At 51.5% G+C, this 25,808-nt stretch overlaps 1 protein-coding gene across 6 annotated transcripts in view; it reads right to left on the bottom strand.

Moving 5' to 3' along the window:
* ctnna2 (catenin (cadherin-associated protein), alpha 2) overlaps nt 1-25,808 on the bottom strand; it is a 239,838-nt gene that overhangs the window by 148,958 nt on the left and 65,072 nt on the right. For all 6 annotated transcript variants that reach the window (XM_023799332.2, XM_023799334.2, XM_023799335.2 and 3 more), the window contains exon 7: nt 18,506-18,709. In XM_023799332.2, coding sequence (XP_023655100.1) covers nt 18,506-18,709 — 204 coding nt within the window. The remainder of the gene's footprint in view (nt 1-18,505; nt 18,710-25,808) is intronic.

The following is a 25,808-nucleotide window of genomic DNA, read 5'->3' on the forward strand; positions in this document are numbered from 1 at the left end:
CAACGGCAAACACGAAACCTTGGCAGATCTAAGCTCACTTTTCCCTTAGGTGAGACGTGGGGGGGGTGGGGGTGTTCATCCATACCCACTGTAAACAAGCCCCCCCCCCACCTCCTTCACTTCTCTGACTGAAATCCCGTCTGGCTCTAAGGCAGCGAGGCGAATCTGCCCGAAATCAAAAGTAAAAGCTTTTCTTTCAGCACTGCGCCACAGAGCGACATGGAGCCCCGCCCCTGAGGAACCGAGAGCAAGTCTGGCCGAGAGCCAACACCGCGCCGGTGACCTTTCTGAGACCGCGTCAGCCCGGACCCTTTCAACTACGCGGCAGGGCGATTGGACCAAACCCAGAGCCGCAACCTCAGGAGCGGGGGCTCGCTGGGTCCTCTGAGCGATGGAGACCAGAGGTTCCAGAGGCCAGGCATACATGGGACAGATGAGAGCTGGGGGGGGAGGGGGGTCTTCACCTCCAGGAGGCTGATTACCATGAAGGGAGGGTAACGGAATCCCCGCCTGCAATCTGGCAGAAGGACACTGGAGGGTAACCGGCTGTAAGACATGCCTCGTGTGTCCGGGCGGCCGCAGAAATGGCACGAAAGAGCCGTGTTTAATTGTGTGCACTGGACGGGCAGCGCCACCACCTCCCAATGCGAGAAGTCAGGGATTACTGGGGGGACGGAGGCTTCCGGATGTCACAAATCCGGGCTGGAAAGAGAGTTTCCAGTGAGGGAAGCCCAACCCTGAAGCGTGATCCCTAATCACCTGACCCAAGTGTGACCCTTAATCACCTGACCCTGCCCTGCAACCCCTAATCACCTGATCCAACAGTGGACCCCTAATCACATGACCCAGCAATGTGACCTCTAATCACATGACCCAACAGTGTGATTCCTAATCACATGACCCAGCAGTGTGATTCCTAACCACATGACCCAGCATTGTGACAGCCCCCTCCCCCCCGCCCCCAAACACCTGACCCAGCCCTCCAGTGCGGCCCCTAATCACCTTAATATGCAACAAAAATTTCAGGATGTAAAGACGACCAAGGATAATCTAGTAATGGCCACAGTCCAACAATCTGCTCACTCAGATGTGCTGTTCATCTAAAGGGTCACATGACCCTATACAGGCCTCCAATGCCACACCCACCCAGCCAGGCCTCCAAGGTACAGGGGCATAGATAGCCTGGCAAATTCTGAGGGCCCAGCACCTGACAGGGACCCTTCAATATGCAAAAATACACATAAAATTTATCAAGGGTGACAGAGGGCCTCTCCCTGTGGGCGATAAAGAAGCCCGACCATTAACGCTTTAATTGTGGACTTAACAAACAATTAAGAGGATCGATGCAGAGCACTTGTAAAAACGTCACCCAGGGCAACCATTGTGGGGAAAAGCAGCCATCCCAGGGCAAAAATGATCTGAGCTAAGAGAGCTCTGGGACCCAAGAAAACGGAGCCATTGAGGAAAAAGGCCTTGTAACTGATTTAATAAACTGCTGGTTAAGCCAAGGGCTTTTGGGCCAATTCACTGGACACCCCTGGAGTGTGGCTCTGCCCCAAGGTGATTCAGATGGACTCGTCAGACATTCACGGGACATCACCCGCTGATCTGTGCATTTAGGTCGCCTGAGGCCATATGATCTTGGGACTGAAGATCCCAAACCCAGTGTCCGTTGTACTCCTAACCCTGCCAGGCTGTAACCCTTAAACAAAGCAGCACACTGCATCAATTACCGCGTCAGGTATGGCAACAGGCGGGTGGGGCATGGGACAGGCGTTCCGTCAAGGGCGCCAGCTGAAGCTTCAGCTCAGAGCAGATTTTAGCTGCCCGTATCTGGGGCCATGAAAAACCTTTAGCAGAAAGGATGGACGTGCTGTGGCTTCCACTAGCCAGTTTGCTCGCTCCATCTCCCTGACACCCTAACCCCCCTTCCCCCAAAGCATTTATTCTGAAACAGTACGAAGTACATCACCAGCTCGTAATTAGGACTCGCTCCCACTGAACCAGGCATAAACACAAGGCGAGACGTATGAAAACAGCACTCCGACCTCAGGCGGTTTCTCAAACCCCATCACGGCAGGTCATGCTCATAAACGGGCTTCCGATTAACCGAAGGGCTGCTTCCGGGCTTGGCGTGCGCCAAGCCATCGCGGGCCGTTCCCGTTACTCGGAGGCCAGCTCCCGACCCTGCCGACACCGTGAAAACCACCATGAACTCCACCCCCTCTCCCCCACCGCCGAGGCAACGATAATGACAGGCCATTGCTGATATCTGTAAACATATTCCCTGTCCTTAAAGTCGGGCAGGTACAATAAAACAGACCTGCTAAAGGCACGTGCTATTACCCAAGAAGAATAAAGATGCTTATTCCCACAACTCCGCACTTTCAGGAGAGAGTGATTATGCCCTTAATCATGCTCGGAAAAAGACGAAGCCGGGGATTTAAGGGTTTCTCGCTACCTCTGTACTTCTGGCCTCAGAGGAAACAACTGCCGATTTTCCAGATGCCAGTGGGCGAGGACATGTTACACAGGTAAGGTGCATGATTTTAGATGAGCAATGTAAGAGTGCGTCTGAAATCGCATACTTGTTTGCTACGCAGTAGGCGAAATATAGTAAGCAACATGAGTAGTATGGATGAGACAGTATGCAAACGGTATCTGGATGACACATTTTGCGAAATTCCAAAGTGTACAGATGATGGACGGTACGCTGTCCCACAAGGCCACTGGAGTTGCAACCAGAGACAAAGAGCATTTCTTGCTCAGAAATGTATGTCAAGGACGTACCGGCCCTATAAAAAATGTCAGTAGAAAACAATACCCAAGTTGACTCAAAAATGTATTTTTTTTGTTGATAACAGCTTTTAACTTTTTCAGGGGTCAAGCTGTCATTGGATAAACATCCGGGTCAGGTAATATGCAAGACGGCAACTGGAGTGTGTCCGAGTGCATGCATACTGTTCTCATGAATACATAAAGTATGGACTTCAATAAAGATCGAGTAGTAGGCTTCGGTACCTACTGTGTAAGTATTTTATTTTTGGTGCGCCCTAAGAGTGGACTCAAACTTCACAGACATGAAACTTCTGAGAGCACGTAACGCGTAACACGCTGTAAAATGCAGCTGTTTTTGTGGTACCTGGCTGGAGAGAATAGATCATCACCGACTGAGCGAAATGTCAGACATGCTTTTAAAGCAGCGGGCAGCCTGCAGATTAGCGCATCACGTCGGTAACCGGCATCGGACGCTGACTGATGCACGCCTCGGGGTATCGTTCCGACATGTCGCTAATGCGAGGAAAGTTCACTGTATTGGGAGACCGTGAGCTGGCACGTGTGTGCGTGCGTACATCAGAAGACGTGAGGGACAGCGTGTGTATCTACGCAGACTGAAGCTACAAAACCCTGCTTTAAAAAACTCACTTGTTCACCAAAAGGCTTCATACTGTATATGGGCAGTCTAAATTTACTTAAGGGTATACGTCACTTCCTTAAACTATCACAGATATTTTTTCACGTTACTCCATATTTGCGGAAGTCAGTTTTACATCACCCCAAAATTTACAGGTACCATCCAATACACCCAACCCAATCACATTGTGTCTGGCTATAGTCATTCACCAATTAAGTTATTTAATTAAGTGAGCTGATGGTAAAATTTACAAACACGTGGAGTGGCTGAGGTGCCCCTGAGGAGAGGTTTGTACCTGAAGCGGTGACTTTTTGGAGAACAGAAGATATTCAGGCTTTATCGTATTACTATTTACTTGTATATATTATGTTAAACAGCATTATTTCTCGAGTAAGCATACACTTATAGCGCAGATAAACAGCTTTAAACCTCATTTTCTTAGGCCTTAAGCTTCTGCACAGGACAGCATTTCAGATCACCCGAAACGCAAACTAAGCAAAAAGCAGCAGATAATTAACATTGGTGACACTGAACTGACACCCCAACTTCAGGCGGACCGGGTCCATCTGTCGGCAGTTATTGTAGCACACAGCACTTCTGTGCCGGGATATTTGCTCTTTGTCTGGACCACGGTGATCCATATCGCCATTAACTGCCGAGACGTTTGTGTCGGGGGCATCTGAATATCCATACAGCATTAGCGTCGAAAGGAAGATGCACGACCAGCAGACGGGAACCCCAGGAAAAATGCACAAACCAGACGATTCAACAGATTGATGACTTTGTCACTGGATTTCACGATGAACATGGGTCTTTAGAGGTTAAGAGAAATCAAATCCAGAGCCCCCCCAGACAGAAGTCAGTTGGCTGGTAAGAGACGCAGGACGTCAGAGGGCCAACAAACGATCTTATGGGGGGAGGTCGATTTTATTAACTGTATGTAGAGCTGTGTGAAGAACTAAATAGCACACTGTACAAGGAAGGAGGAACTTGTCCAGCCCAGTAGGCTTGGAGACGGATCGCAGAAGAAAAGGAGAACCATGACAGCCAAAATTACAACCTCATTTTTCTCTTGTTCCCATGCAGTCCTCCCGCAGATAGTGGGCGCACTGCTTCTAGGTCATAGGCCTGCTCTGTGTTTTTCCTCACACCTTTCAGGCTAATATAGCAACTAGTGTATTTTGAGGTCTCCACATGGACATAGGTGTCTCTGAATTCCATGCCTCGCATCCACGGTTATGCCAGTCGAACCCGCGATCTGGCGGACACTTGGAAGTCTCACGACTGACTGACTTAGAGGCCATCATGTGGCATTTGCCGCTCGGAGGGATGGACAGAAAAGGGCAAGTTGAAGTGGAAGGCTGCCCAGCGTCGCATCGCTAGCGATGGGAGACGACTGTCATTGGTACCACCAGTATTGTGGCTTCCCATCGAGACTGTCCCATGTAGCTGAAACCAAGCAGCCTGAGGTGGTCCCCTTAATGTTCTGGAGAACATTACAGTCGACCACCATGGTTCTGGAGGAATGCCAGTCCTGGCCTGCCTATAATCAGCACTCTGGCCTTTAATCAGGACTCTGGCTAAAAGGTAGTAAATGTAGCTCTGGAATGGTCACAAGGTATTTGTCCTTTATGTTAAAAGCATCTTCTGGATAATTTCACTTAATTAATCGTAGATCTATAAGCTACTATAGTCAGGATAAATCAGAAGTGACTGTGTAAGGTCACTGGCGAGATTCATTAAAATCTAAACGTGATGTTCCGTGACCCCCACGGCTTCCGAAAGTGCCACGACAGGGCACATCTGTCAAGCTTCAGAGTGACATTTAGCGAGGATGCCAGGCACGGCCTTCCTGCTCGACCCATAAAGACCCGCGGGGTCAGAGGGGACCATCTGGCAGTGACACCCCGTCCTGCGGGGGGTGCTGTGCCTGTAGTTCCCCTGCTGAAATAGATACCAACTCAGCCAAGGGCTAAACCCCCCCCTTTCCTGAATCAGGAGTAGCTGCAATTCAGACAACAACCAATTATCCTGGCCGGGCCGGTTTTCGAGCAGGTGTACGGCAAGTCTCTCAAGCGTAATGAGCGCTTCCGTGGGTAACGACACAGCTCTACCTGTGAAGGTTCAAAAAGTCGGCCCCATTAGAAGAAGGGGGGACGCCGTGCCTGGGTATTGTAACATCCGATAGCAGCATTTTGTTCGAAGATTCAAAAATATCCATGCTGTCCGTGCTCGGTTCCGAGCCTAGGCAAACCTACATCAGCTCCCAGTGCCGCCTCATTCTCGCCCTCATTCTTTCTTTACAAACATGTTTCAGATGGAGCTCAGGACAGAGGTCACCACCAGACAGCCTCGCAGTCAACGGAACCGGAATCATTAGCAACAGCGCATAACAATCAGTGCGGCGCATGTAGGCTCGGGACAGAGGATGTGAAAACGACGAGAGACGGGAGGCCCAATCGAACAGATTTGCGGCGACGCCAAATCAGTCTTCCGATCTCAGAGCAATCCCCCTGAGGCTGTCCCATGATTCACCGCGATATTGAGGAGGTAATATGCCGTACGGTGTGACAAATGAGGAACAGAATCACTTCAAAAACACCGGGGAACCGCTGGGCGGCACACGCACGCGGATCCTCTTTCCGCTTTTATTTCTTCCCGTTGGGTTTTATATCCAGTCCGGATTTATCGATCTGACAAAGGAGGAAATGACTTGACGCTCAAAGAGGCGGAGAAGTTCCCCAGCTCGCCACTGTGAGATCCTTCAGGATGCCCTGGCACCCGTGGTGAAGGCAGTAACTCTCCCCAGGGCATCGGCCGCCAGGTAATAGGCCAACTTTCATTCTTAATTTTCCTCAGCCAAGTTTATGATTCCTGAGCATCCTGTGTGTGGGTGTGGGTGGGGGGTGGGGCAGGGTGTGTAACCTACCAATCAGCAGTTTCCAGGGGAATACAGAGGAGGCCTGAAACAAAGACTCACGTTTTCAGAAGCACCGCACGTCGGGGCGGATCGCGAATTTTACAGTCACCCCCTCAGCATGTCAACATGGCTGTGTTTACACCGGAGCCTTCCGTAGAGGGAAAATAAACCAGTAAAATGGTTTATTTAATAAAACAAAACACTACCGTAATGTGTTTTTAGAAGGGCAGGTCAAATCAATGCTAATTCTCAGCTTAAAACACCGACTGCTCAAATTGTAACTTCGAAATGTCACAAAGAACTTGTGCAGGTGGATGTTCAGTCATGAGTAACACTCTGTCATCTCTTTAATACACATGGGGCTAGTTCACGTCGATGTCCGTGAAGAAAATCTATACACCATTATAAAGCCACTTGGTAAATTGTACTCCATTTAAGCAATAATACCATTTTTAAAAAGGTCATCAACCTATTAACTGGCAAAATATGGCTTCTGCTCCTCCATGTCCCCCCCAACCCCCTTCTGTCTCCCTGGGCTGTTTATAAACACGGCCATACCCATGAAAACCATTTTATGGCTTATTCCCAGTTGAAGTAATCGCTTTATTACCGGCACTCAAATGAGTTTTGGTTGGTTATTATGGTGCTAGTGAATATAATGAAATTTTATTCAGTCGCAGAGCAACAATATAACAATAAAAACGAAATACGAAATCGATATATAACAGGGCCGCACCATTTACTGTGAATAAGCATTTCTGTGGATGTGCTGCAGGTGAGCGTGCGGTTAGCGCTCCTGGGCTACTATAACGCAGCGAGCGTCGGGCTTGAGGGACCGAGGAATCCTATCCCGGGTCACGTGGAGTAAAACGAAACGAACAAACAAAAGGAGACAACGCGCAGCAGAAACAGACCGGCTGATCTTTAAAAAAAAAAAGCCTTGCAGAGAGTTCACGGGCGTAACTGCGAACCCTGGGTCCTGCAGCTTTGGCCTACAGCCGTCAGTAAAACACGTTTCCCTGAGCACTTACTTTGAGACTTCAGGATTTAGGGTTAATGGGGTTATTTTACAAGGCTAGGGGGGGACTGAAAATACTCCATACTTTTACTAACTTAATTGTCTGTTCACCACCATCCGGTCAGTCAGGTAAACCAGTGGGGCCTTAATGTCACCACAATGGTGGGGGGGTTAATCCACGGTGTTTACCCAGCTTTCTAAAAACACCAGGGTAGCGTTCCACAAAGCAGGATTTTTCTTGCTTAGCTGGATAATTTGTTGGATTTAAGGTAGTCTGGGCTAAATGTAAGTGAACAAAGATGAAGTCCATCTGGTTCAGACTACCTTAAATCTGACAAGTTATCCAGTTAAGCAAGAAATCCTGCTTCGTGGAATACCCCCCTGAAGGATGTAGAATGATGTGTGTAAGTCAAGATGGTCAGACACCAGGTATTTACACTTTCACACCTTTTATATAAATACATACGCTAATATACTTCAGCCTATGGCCCTTTCTCAGGCTCTCTGTCTTTTCCGCCACTTTAGCGCAAGTTTTGAACACTCCATTCGCAACGCATTTGGTAGATAATATCCACTGCCTTTTTTGTGGGTCACCATAGTTACCAGAGACCAGAAACTGGCCATGATATATATACACAATCTCTCACCATGGCGACGACAGGCCAGCAGGCAGTGTCGGTGGCTAAGGTAGCGCAATGACGTGGGGGGCAGGGCAGGAGAGGCCTATCTCAGCACCCACGTCGCACTTTCTTAGCACGTTGCATTTTAGCAGATGTTCGTTGCCCGGCGGCGACTGTCGGAAATCAAGGTTTAACAATCACTGTTGACGTGCCACACATCTCGATCCCAGAACGCAACACTGTACCGCCGCCTCCACTGTCTGTATTTTGGTGACCAGTTAGCGGCTAGCGTCGGCTAGGAGGCCCGCCCTGCGCAGACGACCTTCTCCGGGCGCGCTATCGATCGCAGGCGTCGGCCTTTTGTGCGCCTCGCCCCCGCCGTCCCTCCTGCTGTCTCCAATGCTTGTTTTAAATCCCCCCCCCTCCTTTCGCAAGCTCCTTTACGGAGTCATTAGCAGCAAAGGCACCCTCATGCCAACACATCAGAAAGCAGAACCAAAGGGCCACATTTAGACCTCAAATTGGGGGGTTACTGCGAGTCACCCTCCCACCTTCACACACAGACACACAGACACACACACAAGCTAGAACAAACGGCGACCTCACACCGCACCACGTTAATGAACAGTCCTACGGTTAGCCATGATTACATTTTAAATAACGTGACTTTAAAGACAGAAAGTCTGGGGCAAGTCACCCCAGGTACAGCAAGATTTACATCCTAATACCACATTAAACACTGAACATGGAAGTAATTTTCAGTGTGTGTGTGTGTGGGGGGGGGGGGGGGGGATCAGGGGAAGGAAGATAAATATCACGCTAAGACATGTACCTTTAAAATCAGCCGCAAAGCCCATGATAAACATTATGAAAAGACAATTAATTTCCAGCCACGGATGATTAAAAAGGGGTGCTAATTATTTTGAATTTAGTTCTAATTTCCCTGAAAGCAATTGTTTTCGATTTCTTCGAAGTGGTTCCGCTAAACATGGGAGAGTCACACGCTTACAGCTTAAGTTATTCCAGCCGAAGAAACAATTTAATCGTGAATTTCTATTTTAACCACTCGCCTAAGTACCCCTGTTAAGTTGAATAATGCCCTGCGTTTCTCCAGCCTACGCAGAAACGGGATAAAACAAAGAAAATGATAATGTTATATATAGGTGATGAAATAGCAGGCTGTTGTCTGCAGCCTGCTCTCACTTCCAGCTGCAAACGTAGAACAAACCGGAATAAATCAGATTACTGCTGATGCTATGGCTATATTCTCGAGCTACAGGCCTGCATTCAGCAGAGTGCTAATGTTTCTGTTAATGTGCGATGTTCTGCAATGTTCACCATTAAATAAATTGTTTTAATTAGCTCCTCATTTGCCAAACATGCAAAAAAAAAATAAAAAGCTTACAGCCCAGGCGGAGGGATGGGGAGCAACGTTCGCTCACTGCAGCCGAATCACCGAGCTCCGCAGTTCGTATCCCTCCGCCTCCCCATCCACACTTCCCAGCCCTTTTTCTCTCCTTTATTTAGCTTATACCTTCATCCGGGGTGGCGAAGAATGTTCTGGAAGGATGCAGGCTTACACGAGGCCGACGGGTGGAAATAAAACCCTCAGGAAGACCATGACAGAAGTTGCCAGCATCCTCGATACGGCAGAGGAGGAGGTGGGCGTGCCCAGCAGAGGACTTGGCCTAGTTCCCCGTGGTCTCTCATTGGTCACGGCCAGCCTGGGATGCACTTACCCCCCTCACCCCTAACCCCAGCCATCCACTGACCAATCAGATGTCGAGGTGCGTAACCCAGGAAATTGGCCTCATGTTCATTGCTAAGGGTCTATTAGGACCTGGTTGAGGATCCATCACCGAAGACCCATTGTGTCCTGACCCAGAATAACCAAGTAATTACTGTTAACAGCAAAATGTCTAGCAATAAAGCAACACCTTAACCACTCATTTGTATTCATGGTAAATTACATCTGCGTACAGCATTGCTAAATTGGACACATTAGACCGATTGTTAGCTAAATATATGCTTTTGTTTAAGGTTATAACTGTTAAGCTTAAAATAGCGTATTAACAAGACAGTGAAGCCTAATGACCTCACCTCTGCGGAATAAACATCTCGAACCTTTCACCCCCCACAGCTGGGCCCTTCATCACTCACGCGACTCCACGGACACACCAGCAGGACATCTGAGTGTGTCGGCACAGTGGAGAATCACATTAAAGTGTCATGTGCCCTCTAGAGGACGGGGGGGTATATCGCAGTCACTGACATCAGTGACAGAGACACTAAAAACGCCCCTGGCTGCCAGATCTGGACTGGGAGAACCTTCTGGAAGCATCTTCTTCACCCCAATCGTGGCGCTGTGATCCGTCAGTCGGCGTCAACGGTGACCCCCTGCGGCAGCGGGATTAGTGCGACTAGCGTTGCCGTGTGACGTTAAAACTGAGATTTACACGTTAGCGCGTCTCGGTGGCTCGGCACGCGTACCGGCGCCGCAGGCCCGCGGGTTTTTCCCAGTGTTCCCCTGGCGATTAGCTAATCAGCTCCAGCTGTCTCTGTCCTGGATGGAAAACAACGTCTCCTGGTGGCAGGTAAAATAAGCAGCTCACTGGAAGGCGGCCCAGTCGGTAAACGATTCACACCTGCATAAGCGGGTGACAGCAGTCCGTGGTTCTTCTATCTAAGCGGTGACTTTAATTAGCAGACTGAGTGCTGAGGGCTCAACGAGAAGGTGGACGTGAGTCTGACCCCCGGCGTAGACCGCCGCCGTACCGCCAGTCATCACGGGGCTGTCCCGACCCCCTGAGTCACCTCCGACCTGCTGTGTCGGACTCCGGGGCACGGAAAATAAAACAGGGGAAAAGGTAGTCAGCTTGATGGGCAGCTGAGGGTGACAGCACTCCCTGTGCGCATGTTAGCCTGTGGCAGACCGCCTTCCTGGTGCGGGGGGGGCTCACGAAGCATGCAGTAGCAGGAAATAAACACCGGTACGACCCCTGCCTCCACAGCGGTTACGAATCCACTTCCAGGAGGACAAAGCTCCCCGCGGAGGCTCCATTCGGTCAAGTCCGAGGAAGATCTTAGTCCCCCCTCCCCGACCCAGGAGGGAGATCTCCCATCAATACCCCGCCTCTCCTGGGGGCCCCACGCTGGCCTCGGACGCTGTCCAACCCTTGAAGGAACATTATTGATGAGACGCCGTTCCTGCTTAGTGCCTGATGGGGACGGGTGACAAATCGAGGTCACGCTCCCGTCTGTTATGACAGGACCGTACATCACGCCAGAAAGAGAGTCGGATGGGTCGTGAGGTACTGTAGGTCTCAGTTGTGGTCCTGTGATCAACAAGCTAAATTTCACTTAGCATAAAGTGTGTGCATTGGCAGGCAGTCACTTCACAGTGATTTACCACCACTTTTTACCAGAGAGGGTCAAATTCAAACTATCCGCTTTACGAAATATGTCCCAAATATATCATTTCCTAATATGACTCGATTAAAAGAAGGTGAATAAGTGTTTATTAAAGCAAGGGTGCATCATTTCAGCCATTTTGTCAAACAAGACACGTGTGCCAACGAATTCCCTTTGCATGTAAACGTTGATTTTGATATCTGACCCATGATCCCTGATTCCCCCCACAAAACACTGGTTAATTCATCATCTCTATATGGCCTCATTATCCCCCCCACCCACAAAACCTGCACACTGTGACTCTAGCAACCTGATCTTTCATACATTCAAGCACCTCCCCTCCACCCCCCACCAGAATCGACCAACTTCAGGCAGCTGCCATCTCCAATCTCCCCTCTGTACCTTTTACAGGCCAGACACTAAAAGAAAAAAAAAAAAAGAAAATGGCCGTAGCGGCTATCAGATGGGAAGGTGAAGGACCACTTCCCAAGGAGAGGGGGGGAGGCGATGTGAGAGACAGACAAGCACGGCTGTCCTGATAAGGGGTCTTCGTTGGGGAGTCTGCTCTGTCGCCCATAACAAGGCTCGCTCCCGCCTTTGGCTGTATTCATCACGCCGACACGGATGGTGCAATCGCCACGGTAACCGGCTCCTTCCATCCTTGCCGCCTTCAGCGGCCCGAGTGTCCCAACGTCTCAGGAACCACCCCAGAAAGCCCAGGGGGCAGGTTTGAAGAGCGATATGTGGGTTTTCAACAGGCCTGAGTTTCCAAGGGGTAGAATTGAGCAAAAAGGAAAAGCAAACGGACCTTAATCTCCATATAAATCCCAGATGTGTCGGGGGGGCAGGCTTTGTCATTTAATGCCTCTGTTCTTCATTCCAGAACTATCAAATCAGAGTGATGGTCGCTCAGAGATATGAGATGTAGGTAACTGAATGTGAGGTGGCATGATGGGGTGGGGGGGGAAGGGGGGCTCTGAATTTCAGCTGCCACCTGCAATGAACAAGAGGGGAGGTGAGAGTTTGACATATGAGTGCAACTGCCGTCGCTGTTCCCTGCTTTGGTCTGACGGGGGCAACGTTTGATGCATTGCAATGTCACCCTCACCTTGTAAAATGATCGCGCCAATAGGTACCTTTCTGGTTAATGGTTTGCACCAATAATCAAGCTGCACTCTGGCAAATTTGAAGCAGATGATTATGGGAAATCTGGCCATCTCAGGTGAGGGGCCCTGCTCTTGGGGCGCGGTGACAGACCTTGGACTTATCCGAATCCCCAGTGTGTCAGGTAGACCACCCCCCCCACCCGACAACATACACGACACCACGCGTGTGCACGGCCCACCCACGACGCTGACACACACACATCACACTTAATGCACTTAGAGGCCGAGGCCTTGGATTTATGCCTGCCCACATAATGCGATTACGTTTCATTCCGCAGTGTAATCCACCTATCAATGTCAATCACGTTAGTCGGCTCGGCGACAGTCACCGGCAGACCTGGGAGGCGGGGCCCCCGACCTTCCCGTAACGCAATCGCCTGCCAGGTCTGAACGTTTATTACGTTAATACGTCTCCGGTTAATTCCATCTCATCTCCCAATATGACTCTGTCGAAAAAACACAATTAGACCCTAATTTATCCGATCACCTGGATGGGAAACGCATCGTGGCTGGTCTGCCTGACAGAACCGTGGCCCATCTGTGCCATACCGAGGCGTTCCGGAACATTCTAATGGACGTCTCCTTGTCTGGTTGGGTTATGGGCTGCAGAGCAGCAGCGCATTCTGCCGTGCCCTGTGGATTTGCTGGCTCTGTGCAGATGTTAACGGACAGACCAAAATGTGAAACTAAAAGTGGTGTGATTTTCTTTACCACATACAATCTGTATCATGGGAGAATTTTTAAAAATCTGAAATCATCTCTAACTTATGTTCAAAGACGGAATCATTAAGAGGCGAGCGGCACCATTGCCTGGGAGGACGGCACGCTCCAAGGGGGGGAATCGGAAGTCCATCTCCGCTCTCATCACCCACACATAACAAAAAGAGCCAAGGAGCCACGCAGACAGGGGGGCGACAGGGTGACTCATTATTATTTCAGGGACTATTTTATTTTCCTGATTACTGCAGACTTCTAGCATGAGAACCAAATTAATGGGAATGATAAACTCCACTCTGCTCCCGGTTCGGCTGAATTATCCTGGGGGGGGGGACGCAGAACAGGACTTGTCGATAGTCTTTGAGGAATGGTGCTCCAGGCCTCCCAGGATTCTGCCCGTTTCATGACGGGAGGAATCACACAGCTCTAAGTCTTTAGACAGGAGACACGTCACACAATTCACAATCAGCCCGTCCGGGAGAAACCAAACACCTTCACATGAATCATCTCCACAGATAGATGGTGGACATGCGAGCATGTTCACAAGTACCTTATACCTCTGACCCCCGACCTTTGCCTTCCTTCGAGCACTCCCATTGGCTCTACATTTTCTATTGATTTTTTATTGCCCTTCAGTAGATTAATGGACGACTAGCTTGTGATTTTAAACAACTTAGCCTTTATATCCCCGCATCTTCTGTTTGATTCATTTGTACATGTGTTCATGTAGCTCAAGCAGAGCACTGCCCTAATAACCGAAAGGTTGTGGGTTCAAATCCCAGGGAGCACACATAGATTTTAACCCTTCCCTGTAATGTAAAATGCGATAGGTAAAAAAAATACCAGGTAACTAATGTAATGGTTGTGTTACTCAAATCATTCATCTTCAGTGCCAACAGCAGACACCTCCCAGGTTGACGCCATCTGACGAAGATCCAGTTCCTTAACCACTGCGCCTCCTGCTGGACTAACTCTCCACCGTTCAAAATCGGCTCGCAGCTGACGTAGATCAATAACCAGGTCTGCTCCCCAGGTCGGCAGTAGCCCACCCACCCCCACCCCCATACCGGCCGTTTGGGGATGATGGCGTCAGCTCTGGCCGAGCTGAACATCAGGAGTCAGTGTGAAACGTGCTGGGCTGTTGACAGATGGGAAGGGTGGGGGGGGCCGCAGGGGAGTGGGTGATTTATGGCCAAGCATGGGGTGTTTAGCGCCGGGCGTTTAGCCGCGCCGTCTGGACGCCCCCCCCCCCCCCCCCCGATGGGGGATGAGATGGGCTCACCTCAGCCACACAGGGATCTTTTATTTATTGATGTCGCCGGGCAGTATGAGCGCACATGACATCAGCACATTTTCACCTGGGGAGTAGGGGGCTGTTTGTTCATCTCTGGCTACAATATCAGCGACGTAATACCGTCCTCCGAAGGGGGTGGACGTTGAGGTTTTACGGCTTACTGATAAACAGAGCCGAAAGACATTAAAAAAGCCTCTTTCATACGTTTCCACACACTGTAGCGCTTTTTTTAACGCCGATTTCCAGTTATGGTTTCGGATACTTGGTCCCGATCGATTCCGACGGAGTGATTTTTAGTTTCCGAGCAGCCGATGCCAATGCGACCTTGTTAAAAGTAACAATCGAGCGAGTCGGTCATCCATCTGAATTCAGCTCGCTGGATAACCTCAGAGTCTGACTTCTGGATCAATCCAGAAGTTCCTAAAGCTGGTGAGGGTGAACGCCGGCAGCCTGAGAGACGGACCGTCTGGCTCCCGCTAACAGAAAAACAAAGACGAGTTCACCTCGCGGGCTTGCGGCAGCCGTGGGGCTCACTGGATTGAAGTCGACACCCCCTGCGGGTCACTGCGCTCTGGTGAACAAATACACAAATCCCAGCACCCCCCACCTCTGACAGGGGGTCCCCTGCACCTGTTCGTCCCCCAGAAAAGCGGCTTTTCCACGCCCCAGGCTCCACTGAACCCCACCGACGCGGTGTGTCGAAATTCACTATGAGCCAAAACCTAACATGGCGCACGTGACCCTCCTCCAGTCCTCTGCTGCAGGGAATAACGGGCGGATAACCGACAGCGTCGCCGTGGACTCGGAACCGCTAATGCTAACCGACAGCCAGGCAGAAACGGCGCCATAATGAGCGGCGCAGGCGGCGTGACGGTGTGACATTAATTAGCTCTTCCTGTCTGCCGCCTGGCAAGAGGGAGTCTCATTCCGCACTGCCGGACGGCTTCCCCAAACACGGAGGGGAGAAATGCTCTGGACTGAGGTTTCACGGAGCCGTTACGTTCAATTAGAGGAGAAGGAATATCTCATGGGGTGTTAAAATATGATGAGGGTGCCAACAGGTGTAGAGGAGTCCAGTCATTACTCGAAAAATATGTTTACTCCTATACACGGTACTGTGCAAAAGTCTTAGTAAGTCAAAGAAAATGATGAAATGATCGTCATGTTGGTCGTCATGTTGGTGTAAATCTATGATGTCTGTGCCAGCTTTGCCATTTCCAAACCTTATCTAAGCCACCCTAATATTTACAGCGTCCATCTAATACACCCATGTACTCTCCGACTCTATCACTACCCCACTTCACATAGCTCATGAATACCTCGCTGACTTTTTAAAAAGATTCAAACTAATGAGTTAATTGAGCTGAATGTGAAATGTACCAAATCCATGGGATGGCTGGGGTGCCCCTGAGGAGAGGGTCTGGGAACTGAAGCGCTGTTCATCTAGCCGTCCAACTAGATATCGGTGACTTTTTGGAGAATGGAGGAAATTCTTGTTAGTTTCTGTCGTGTTACTCTTCATTGTCATATGTTCTAATGTAAAATTGTGTTCTGAGCACATATACCATTACTACCCAGATAAATAGCTGGGTAAATTTCCTTTGACTGACTATGATATATATAAATATATGTATACACACACATACTTATACATACATATACGGGCATGGATTTGAACAGCTGACAGTCCTCTGCTTGTTTCTGTTCATTTCTCCTTTATTTTTGGATGGCTGTACCAGCCCTATACAGCACAGCGCCCCCTTCCTGTCACCACCCACCTGTGATGCCCGGCACCCACTTCAAGACTTGAATGCCCCTCCCCCGTCGCTACCAGAGCATGGACGGACACCCTGGGTGTTTGATCACTGCCTTGCCCTATAAATAAACGAGTGGGGTCACCCCCCCCCCCCCCATCTCGAATGAACACCCCCACGCTCGCATAGCCACGTCATCGCAGGATGGCCCCCAAGGCGTGGCGCCGGCGCAAACCTGTCCCCGCCACTGGGGGGGCACAAGTCTAGACACGGTATAACCCCCCCTGGATCCGCCATTAGCAAAGCCGGCTTTCCATCAGGTCAGAAGGACGCTGAGCTCCACACTCTGATGCTAATGCACAGTTGCTAATTTTGGATACTGACACACAACATTAAAGAGCAGCGCTGACCTCCCCACCGCCCCCCCACCCCAAATCCTGTTTACCATACACGTAGTAAGGTGCCACCCCCCCCCCCCCCACCCGAATCCACACCCCACGATGCATTACACTGCCGATCATTTGATATATGGCTCTGTCCGCCTGCCGTGACTAAATCAGCCAATGGCGATGATTCAGCGCCAGCGGGAGCCGTCACCAATCACAGCCCGGCGTGCACAGGACACATATGGACACCTCACTGTCACTTGGAGCTAATTTATCGCCAGCAGCCACATTGATTAACCTTGTGTGCCCCCCCACCCCAAAGAGAAGCCTGAATGATTGAGACACAAGTGGAAGAAAATAAAATATAAAAATCAAAGAGGGGGGGCACCCCCACTGGAGGCCTGAGATGGGTTGATCGAGCCCTGCGTGAATCCCACAGAGTGGCCCCTTTAAGACGGCAGGCCACTGTAGCGGCCGTTAGCGTGTTAGCGTGCGCAACTCCGCCATCGACCCCCGCAGCCGCTTCGGTGTTTGGTCTTGCCATTTTTCCAAATATAGTACATTCTCCCTCTCTTTTCAGCGGGGTTCTCTAAAGGCAACCATCCCTCCGCGTACGGGACTGGGGCAGGGGGACGAGAGCAAACACCAGCAGCCCGGGTTCGAGGCTGGACCAAAGCCCCTTGAGGCATAGTGGGCATCATACGGGATATTAGCATGTGATTAGTAATGCCCCCCCTCCAAGAAACTCACCTCTGAATCCCTCAACCGCAGTGCACTCCCCCAGTACACCACCCAGTTAGCTTCCTCCTCCCAGTGCACCCCCTACCAGTGTGATCCCTCCCCTCCAGTGCACTGCCTGCCAGTACACCCCCCAGTGCATGCCCCCCACCAGTGCACTGAGATGCATACACCCCCCCCCCCCACACTAAGTGAGTGTAACTGTTCCATAGAAGCTCTCTCATGGCTTGACATCAAGTTTCTGTCTGCTTCCACAGAAACATATTTCAGGCTTTTGTCACGATTCGCTTTTAAACCTTAATGAGAATAACGGAACAAATGTTTCCGACAGACCTGCAGCAACTGGCAGCAGCAGACGAGCCTCTTGTAAATCGCATTTCCTGGGCGTGTCCCTTTCGTTTTCTCCCAGCTGGCGCCAGTGAACCTCACGTGACATCATCCATCTGGATCTCTCACTTCATTGGGCGATCCTGACCCTCCTCCCTCATCTGAACGCTTCTCTTTTTGTACCCCAACAACTATGGGGGCGACACTGTCTACTACACCATCAACACATAGCACCCCCTAGTGGAAGGGGCCTTCAATAACAATTGGCAACCAACCACTCGCATATAAAGCCAAATCTCTCATGTTCTGAGTCCCCCCCCACCCCCCCCCCCCCACCTCTCCCACCCCTTGACATCTTCTATTTGTTAGGGCTCTGGTATGCTGATGCTGTACAAATTTGCTGTACGTCCCAAGGGAATCTCGAAGATCAACACACTCTGAATTAAAGTCGCGTAAGCTCTCCAGCTAATGAGAGAGCCTAGAGAAGGCGCCGTTTGTCACAGGAAACGTCACTAGATGACAGGGTATCCAGACGCCCGTCTTCGTTAACCTACATGCAAGTCCCCCCCCCCAGCACAATAGTCCCAGAGCGTGAAGTCAGGCTGGAAGAACGTCTCAAGGGGACCAAGGAGCGAAAGCGACGGCAATGTGAGGGAACCGCACATGAGGATGAGCCCAAGAACCGTCACGCTGGAGCGGCTTAGGGTTCGAGGTGGGGGTAGGGGGTGGGTTTACTCACGTTGTTCATGTACTCGCTGAGCAGATCCTGCAGTGCCTGCCGCACCGCGTTGCACTCGGCCACGATGCGCTCGCGCCGGTCGTCGCGGGTGCAGGACGAGTCGGCCATGAGGGCGGCGCCGCTGATGATGCTCTCCAGGCGCTCCTCCAGCGACGGGCGGAACCGGGCCTCGCTGAAGGTCAGCGGGTCCAGGATGATCTTGTTCTGAGGTGGGAGAGAGAGAGGTGAGGGTAAGGTCACCAGCGGGAGGCTGGATTTGAGCCCCGAAGGGCGTGAAGTTCCAGTGCGGGGCTCATACAGAGGTTATTACCCCTCCTTGGGCTTGGGGAAGAGTGTGAGACGGCCTCCTGAGAGGGAACATGCCACAGAAAGCGACAGACAAAAAAAAAAAACAAGCAAAGCACAGAGGGCAACATCAGAGCAGAGGCAAGCACCCGAGCAGCACGCATACAGAACCAAAAAAGTGACATCTGGCAGCCGAGGCAGGCGGGCGGAGATTCCCGGGGTGACCTTTCAGTGTGCTTTCTGGGCCTGACACAAGGGGGCGCCAGCTCCCGCAGTCCGTCTGCTCGGGAAGCAGACCGAGAACCCGTCTTTTACTGCACACAGTGCCACAAAATAGAGCTTTTATGAGTTGCACCGCGGAGTGGGAATTAGCATATTGATGGTGGAGGTGTTACGTTTTACGAGGGTACAGTTTAAATATCCCGTCCTCAGCAGGGCGTGGGCCGGTGAGGCCGTGTCGAAATTGGCCCCGTTTATTGGTGGGGGGGTATGATACTCCGGGGGTGCATCAGTGTTTGGGGGGGGGGGACTAAAAGAGAACATGACTGCGGTGAAATGGCCGGTGAACACGGCAGGGAGTGGTACAGCGTGTTTCCAGCATGGACATGGCGGGGGGACATTTACGGGGAAACGACCCAGACGTGCCCTCAGAACTGAAACCTGTTTACTAGCTTCTCAGAGGCGATAAATGGGACACGCTAAGTGGGGGGGGGGGGGGCATAGAGGCAGCTGTCACATGGTTCCCCCCCCCACCAGTCGAGTCTGAGCTAGCAGTTTGAATCACATTTTCTCAAAAAGCATTTTCCCCAAACGTCCGTCCAGAAAAGGACAGCAGGGGCAAGTATGCCGTGGTGGTTTGGGGGGGGGCGCTTTGCCTATCAAGAGTGGGGTGAGATGGGGGTGGGAGGTTTCGCACAGATGAGGAATGAAAGTGCCAGTCAGGAGAGGTGTGATCCCGGACGGGCGACACATTTCTAAGGGTGTGGAGGACAGACAAGGCGGGACGGGGGAATGGGCCGGCATGAGGGGGGGGCTGTCAGCAGCCTGTTCTTTCAGGGCGTCTGATTTCAGCACTGAGGCATCGTCTGCGGGGGGGGGACAGACACACAGCCAGTCGCCCCCTGAGGCCCCCTGGCGCAGATTCTGGGCCCTGAGTGAGCCCCTCTAAAAGCCTGGACGGGTCAGGCGGGCATCAGCCACAAGGAGATATGTGACCTTCCTCCCTCCCCCCCAGCTCCCCCCCCTGCTGCTCCGGGGGTCCCCTCCCTCCCGTCTCTGCTCCGTTTCCCGTTGACTCCGCCCAGAACCGGCATTGCATCCATCTGAGACTCTGGGGCCAGCAGTCTATCCGTCTGAGGGTGGCGGCCCAGTTCAGCGGCCTCCTGCAGGCAGACTCAAGGAAGCGGAGAACTGGGCTTGTGGGGGGGGTGGTACCCTAATGTCACCCTTAATCTGAAGAGCGCTTATTTATTTACGTTTGATGAGGCGGTCACGGCGGGGAGTCCGCCTCCCCACGCCCCCGCCTGCAGCCCGCGAGGTCACAGCATTCGGGTCACGCGTTTCCACAGCAACGTCGGCAACCAGTGACCTCCGGTGGTAAATGTATTTTTTAGCACGCTGTTTTTCTGTGTTTTTTTAATGGTTTTTTTTTTTTTATGCCGGCGGAAGCATCACTGTATGTGAACCTCATGGAGCGTGACAGGCAGCTGGGGGGCTGGGGGTCTGCTGGCAGGGTCTCAGTTCCATTGATCAATCGCAGAAGGTCCGACGGGCCGTGTTGGGTCGCCCTCCACCTTAAGGAGATCTGAAGTCTGTTCAGGCTCCTTTTCGAACACGAACGCCCCAGACACCGAGAGACGGCCGCTCTGCGGTGCCGCTAACCCCCCCCGGCATGTTCGCTCCGACTTTATCTGTCTCTTTGTTTGTCTGCCTGTTTATTTACCAGATGCAGAGATTTGAGCAGCTTAGATATTCATGCCCATTCATACCGACGACTATTTAATGGGGCGATGAGACAGCGCACCCCCCCCCCCCCCCCCCGCCCCTGGAAAAAAATAAAAAATGCAGATAGTCCATCACATGGAACCTGACTATTGCCATCTCTCGCTGGGCTCCATGCTGATACGGAACATTCTGAGAACATGCACAGACTCCTTGTCCCTCCGAACCCAGCACCCCCCTCCCACCTGCTCCCGGCTTCACATGCCTCGAATCGCCTCAGCCCCCGATAATTCACTCGGGAAGACCTGCATGCGCCGCACCCACCCCCGGGGAAGTCTCGACATGCAGGGAGGTGGGAAACAAGGGAAGCGGTAAATTACTATGAAGGACCAGCCGGTGACACCGCAGCGGGACCCCTCCATTCACAGGCCGCTCTCTCTCCGGATCAAGGGGCTGCCCAAAGATCCCCCCCCATTACTGGCCAAGAAGTAGGGTGGGGGGCATGATTGAAAGGATGACCCCCTCCCCCAGTCCAAGCGGTCCTCTGGAGGGGCAGCGCGGCAGCATCAGTCACATGACAGCTTATTAAGGCTATCAGTAAACAGAGCACACACCCCCACCCTGTCAGTAACACCCGGTTTGTAACCCCGTTACAGAACATCTCTTTTAATATTTATACTTCTTCTATATTATTTTTCTCGCCAGAAGCAATGCCTTTCTGCTTTGAGTGAAAACCTGAGCGAACTATATCAGGACCCCCTGCTTCTTCACAACAGCAAAGCATTGTGGGAGCGTGACATTCCCACCGCGAGCGTGTGTGTGGAACAGCCTGCCAACCAAAGAAACCCCCCTCAATAAGCTACAGTCCACAAGCTTCTGCCTGCCTGTTCATCCCAGCAGCTTCAGACGGGTGGGAGGGTTACCAAGAGCATGCCGTCCTCGGCCTTGATCGACCCGGGCTCGGCGATTCGCAAGCTATCTATGCGTTTACAATAGGCGAGTGACGAGGAACACAGTACACACAGGGGGGCGTCCTGAGTCACATGGAAACGCCCGCGAATTAGCATGCGGGATAATGGATGGTGGATTTCGTTTTGTTTCCTTAAAGGAAGCGGGTATTGAATGAGCTCAGCAGATGTTCTCAGATGTTCTACATGCTTGGCTGGACACATATGGGGAGACAGAGACAGAGAGATGGAGAGAAAATAGGAGCATTCAAATAACACATCAAATAAGATCATTTATTTTATTCGGTCCATGGTGTTTCGCCCCCTGCAGGCCAGCACTTGAACAACCTGGAACAGACTCTGCATAAATAGCTCAACTGGTATCGAAAACAGAAGCATCAGTAAAGAGCTGGAACCCAGATCCTGACACTATGGGAGCTGCACACCCCAACGATGGCTAGATCTTTGTAGGGGGAGGTCCGTCACACTCTCTCAGGTAAAGCTGAGCATTTCGGAGGAACCGAAGCCTCTATTCCTTACCCACAATCCCCGGCCGGCGATCAGCAGGCACCCAGAACTCCTCTCTCACCTTCCCATCTCGCCCCTCCCTTTGCCCTACGGGTCCAAGCTGGAGTCGGCTCTCGAATCCGCCCCTGACATCACCGACAGCACAGAGATCCCTCAGAAAAAGTGCGAATGTACTGAGAGGAGGTGGAGAACCGAGATACACGGCACAGAGGGGCACAGGACCCGGCTGTGTTTGGGGGGCTGTGTGTGTGTGTGTGTGTGTGTGTGTGTGTGTGTGTGTGTGTGTGTGTGTGTGTTTGTTGGTTTCCGCAAATACACAAATGCTTTTCAGTCTGGTGATTTTTCAATATAATGCCCTCTTCTGTGAAAGATTTTTTTTTTTATCTGTCTCCATATGTTCGTCGGGGTGTAATTTAGAGGCGCATTTATTGCACATAAAAGCATTATGACCGAATCCCCGTGAAGACAGATATGGTGACACAAATACACACACACACACGATCACACACACACACACACACACGATCACACCCACAAACAAACACACACACACTCACGTTCACACCCACACCCACACGTTCACACCCACACACACACACACACGTTCACACCCACACACACAGAGTTATCAGTTCACACACACTGAGCAGTTTCCAAACACACAATCTCACAATGTTCTCGGTAACTCAGCTGGAGGTAGGCACCCCCCCCCCCCCCCGACACACACCTACACACACACACATACAAACCAACACACACACACAAACCAACACACACACAAACACCTCCTGACACTTGAGGCAGATATGTAAACTGTAGCCTGATACAGCTCAAAGAAACCTGCCCCCCCCCCCATCACCTTGCCCCCTTACAGCCCCCAAGGATGTAAAGAGGAGGTCCGGTGTCCCCCCCCCAGAGCCCCCCAGCCTGCTGTCTCTGCACTCTCCGGATGGGGTTACCAGGTTACCAGGGCGACTGCGCTATCGGGCCGCAAATCACGGTGTTTAAAGATCTTCTTCTTGTGCGCCGTCTCAGCTTTCCCGACACCTCGGCCTGAAGCGTGTCCACACGCTGTGCCCCGCGGCTGCGGCACGTCGAGCACGCAGCACGCACGCCAACCGGGCCCATCTCACAATTGCGATAGACGGGCTGCCAATACTGTATTACAAGATAAGCAACAGTCCAGGAACTTCAGCGTTTTCAGAGTTCAGGACCTTGAAAAACTCAAAACACAAAGAGAGTGCATAATAAGGACCTTCCGAGCAGCTTTAGCCTATGCCGGGGAAACGCGTTCCCATCCGAGACGGCAGAACCAGGTAAGCATATTAACCCAGCATCTCCTGCTGGTAAATCATTAACAGAGCACCAGATTCCAGGAACCCTCCCCCCCCCCCCCCCACACACACACACATACTGCTTTCCCAGACTACAGGAATAAAAAAATTGGGGGAAGAGGCAGGAAATGAGAACCATAAACAGAGTAATTATAATAATAGCAAGTGTGACAGGAAGTTAGAAGCCATACTGGGGTAAAACACATGTCTGTGCAGGATTACTGGATAGCGGATCACCAGGCAGTGGATCAGCAGAGAGTAGATCACCGTATAGTTGATCACTGGAAAGCAGATCACCAGATAGCGGATCACCAGGCAGTGGATCAACAGAGAGTAGATCACCAGATAGCGGACCACTGGAATAGCAGATCACTGGATAGTTGATCACTGGAAAGCAGATCACCAGATAGCGGATCACCAGGCAAGTGGATCAACAGAGAGTAGATCACCAGATAGTGGACCACTGGATAGGAGATCACCAGATAGCGGACCACTGGATATGAGATCACCATATGGCAGATCACCAGACAACAGACCACCAGATAGCAGACCACCGGACTGACCTACTAGGTCTGCCACACGGAGGCGGCGGCAAAGGCAAGACCAAGAGCTGCACCAGTGCAGCAGGTGGCACGGGGGTGGGTCCTTGTCGTGTACCCCCCCCCCACCCCATCCCCGGTGCAGTACAGATGCCAACGAATGATTATGTATCTGCTGGCTAACGAGCCATAAGTGTGGGCTGCAGGATGGGGCGACTTAAATGAGGACTGTGATTGACATGTCACTGCCCCCGGCTCACACCCCCATCCAGCCCCCCCTCTGGCGGACAGTAACCTTGTGACCGGGAACACCACAATTCACTCAGGGAAACCCTTTCGAATCCGCCTCCATCGGCACCTCGAACCCGGGAGCACGGCATTCTCCAACCCTTCCCGCTTTAAATCTGCCGCAGGGGCACCGGGGTGGGGTGGGGCAGTGATATATGGCCCCCCTCCACAGTCTTTGCCTTTAACCGCTGACATCAGATTTACAGCACAGTGATGGATGGCACGGATCAATCGCCAGGGGGCAGAAGAGAGGCTTCCCCGCAGTCAGAGAGGGAGCGTTACTCCAGCACGGCGCCCCCTTTGGGGTACTCTCATCACCCCCAGGCCGAGACATCAATGCCACGCCGATGGGGCCCCGCAGACCCCGGCGCTAACGTGCTAATGGTCCGTTAGCAGGGCCACTGGCCTTGGGCAGCTTCGGGCATGGATAAATGTCCAAGTTTTTTCTACCTTCTGGGAAGGGGGGACTTAATTAGGAGAACGCTTCAGCTGTATTTTTCAGACAGGGGGAAGAGGTGACATCTGCAGTAGCATCCGGCCATGTCAGAGTGCTGAGGGAGAGCTGAAATGGATGGGGTTAGGCTCACCGTCGCAGTACATAACCACGGCCCCTAGGGGTCACCGCTGAGACCAGGGGGGCCGAATTGTAGACTCTGCTGCCTGAACTACGGCCGAAACCAAAGCCAGCGAGTCCCCTGTGGGGCAGGGGGAGCATGTGCACTCAGGCGAAGATCCATCGGTTAGTCATCCTGGAGGAGAAGTGAGTAAAATTAGAGTAAAATTAAGGGGAAATCCTTAGTATCACAGGAAGACCTAGCCTGTCCACCAAGAGGAAATCTAAAATTCATTTACCGGAAAAAAAATACAAAAGAAAAGGACTTACATATGTCCGGATCCATAATCACAAATAATTTATGTACCAGCGGCGAGGACGCAGACAGCTTTAATAAATTATGGGGTGTGGTTTATTAGGTCTGTAATAAGCCGCTCAGACGAGCTCTCAGCAACACACGGAATGAGGATTCCCCGTCCGTAACGGAGATTAAAGCCATCGCATTAGTGGCAGCGTTCCACCCGCGACACAGTGGCCACGATAAACCGCCTCTCCAGCTGGGGGCGCTCTCCATGACATTAAGGGAAGTCACCTACTGGCTAAGTGGCCACTGCTATTGACGCATCACTGGGCAGGGAAATTCAGCGACCCCCGCGGACAGGTATTCAGGACCAAGGGAAACGGCTGCATTGTTAAAAGTAATGTCGTTGAAATTCGTTTTTTTTCCCATGACTTCGACCAAGATAAGCATTTGGAAGACAGATGGATGGAAACCTGCCTTTGTTGGGTAAGCCAAGCACTGGGTTACTGGTTTAACAGGGTAATACTGAGCTAGATAGCTGGAGCGAAATGGCTGCTGGTTCAGATCCGAGGTTGAGAAGTGCTGTT

This window comes from Paramormyrops kingsleyae, chromosome 25, assembly GCF_048594095.1.
Source record: "Paramormyrops kingsleyae isolate MSU_618 chromosome 25, PKINGS_0.4, whole genome shotgun sequence".
In the NCBI taxonomy this organism is placed as follows: domain Eukaryota; kingdom Metazoa; phylum Chordata; class Actinopteri; order Osteoglossiformes; family Mormyridae; genus Paramormyrops; species Paramormyrops kingsleyae.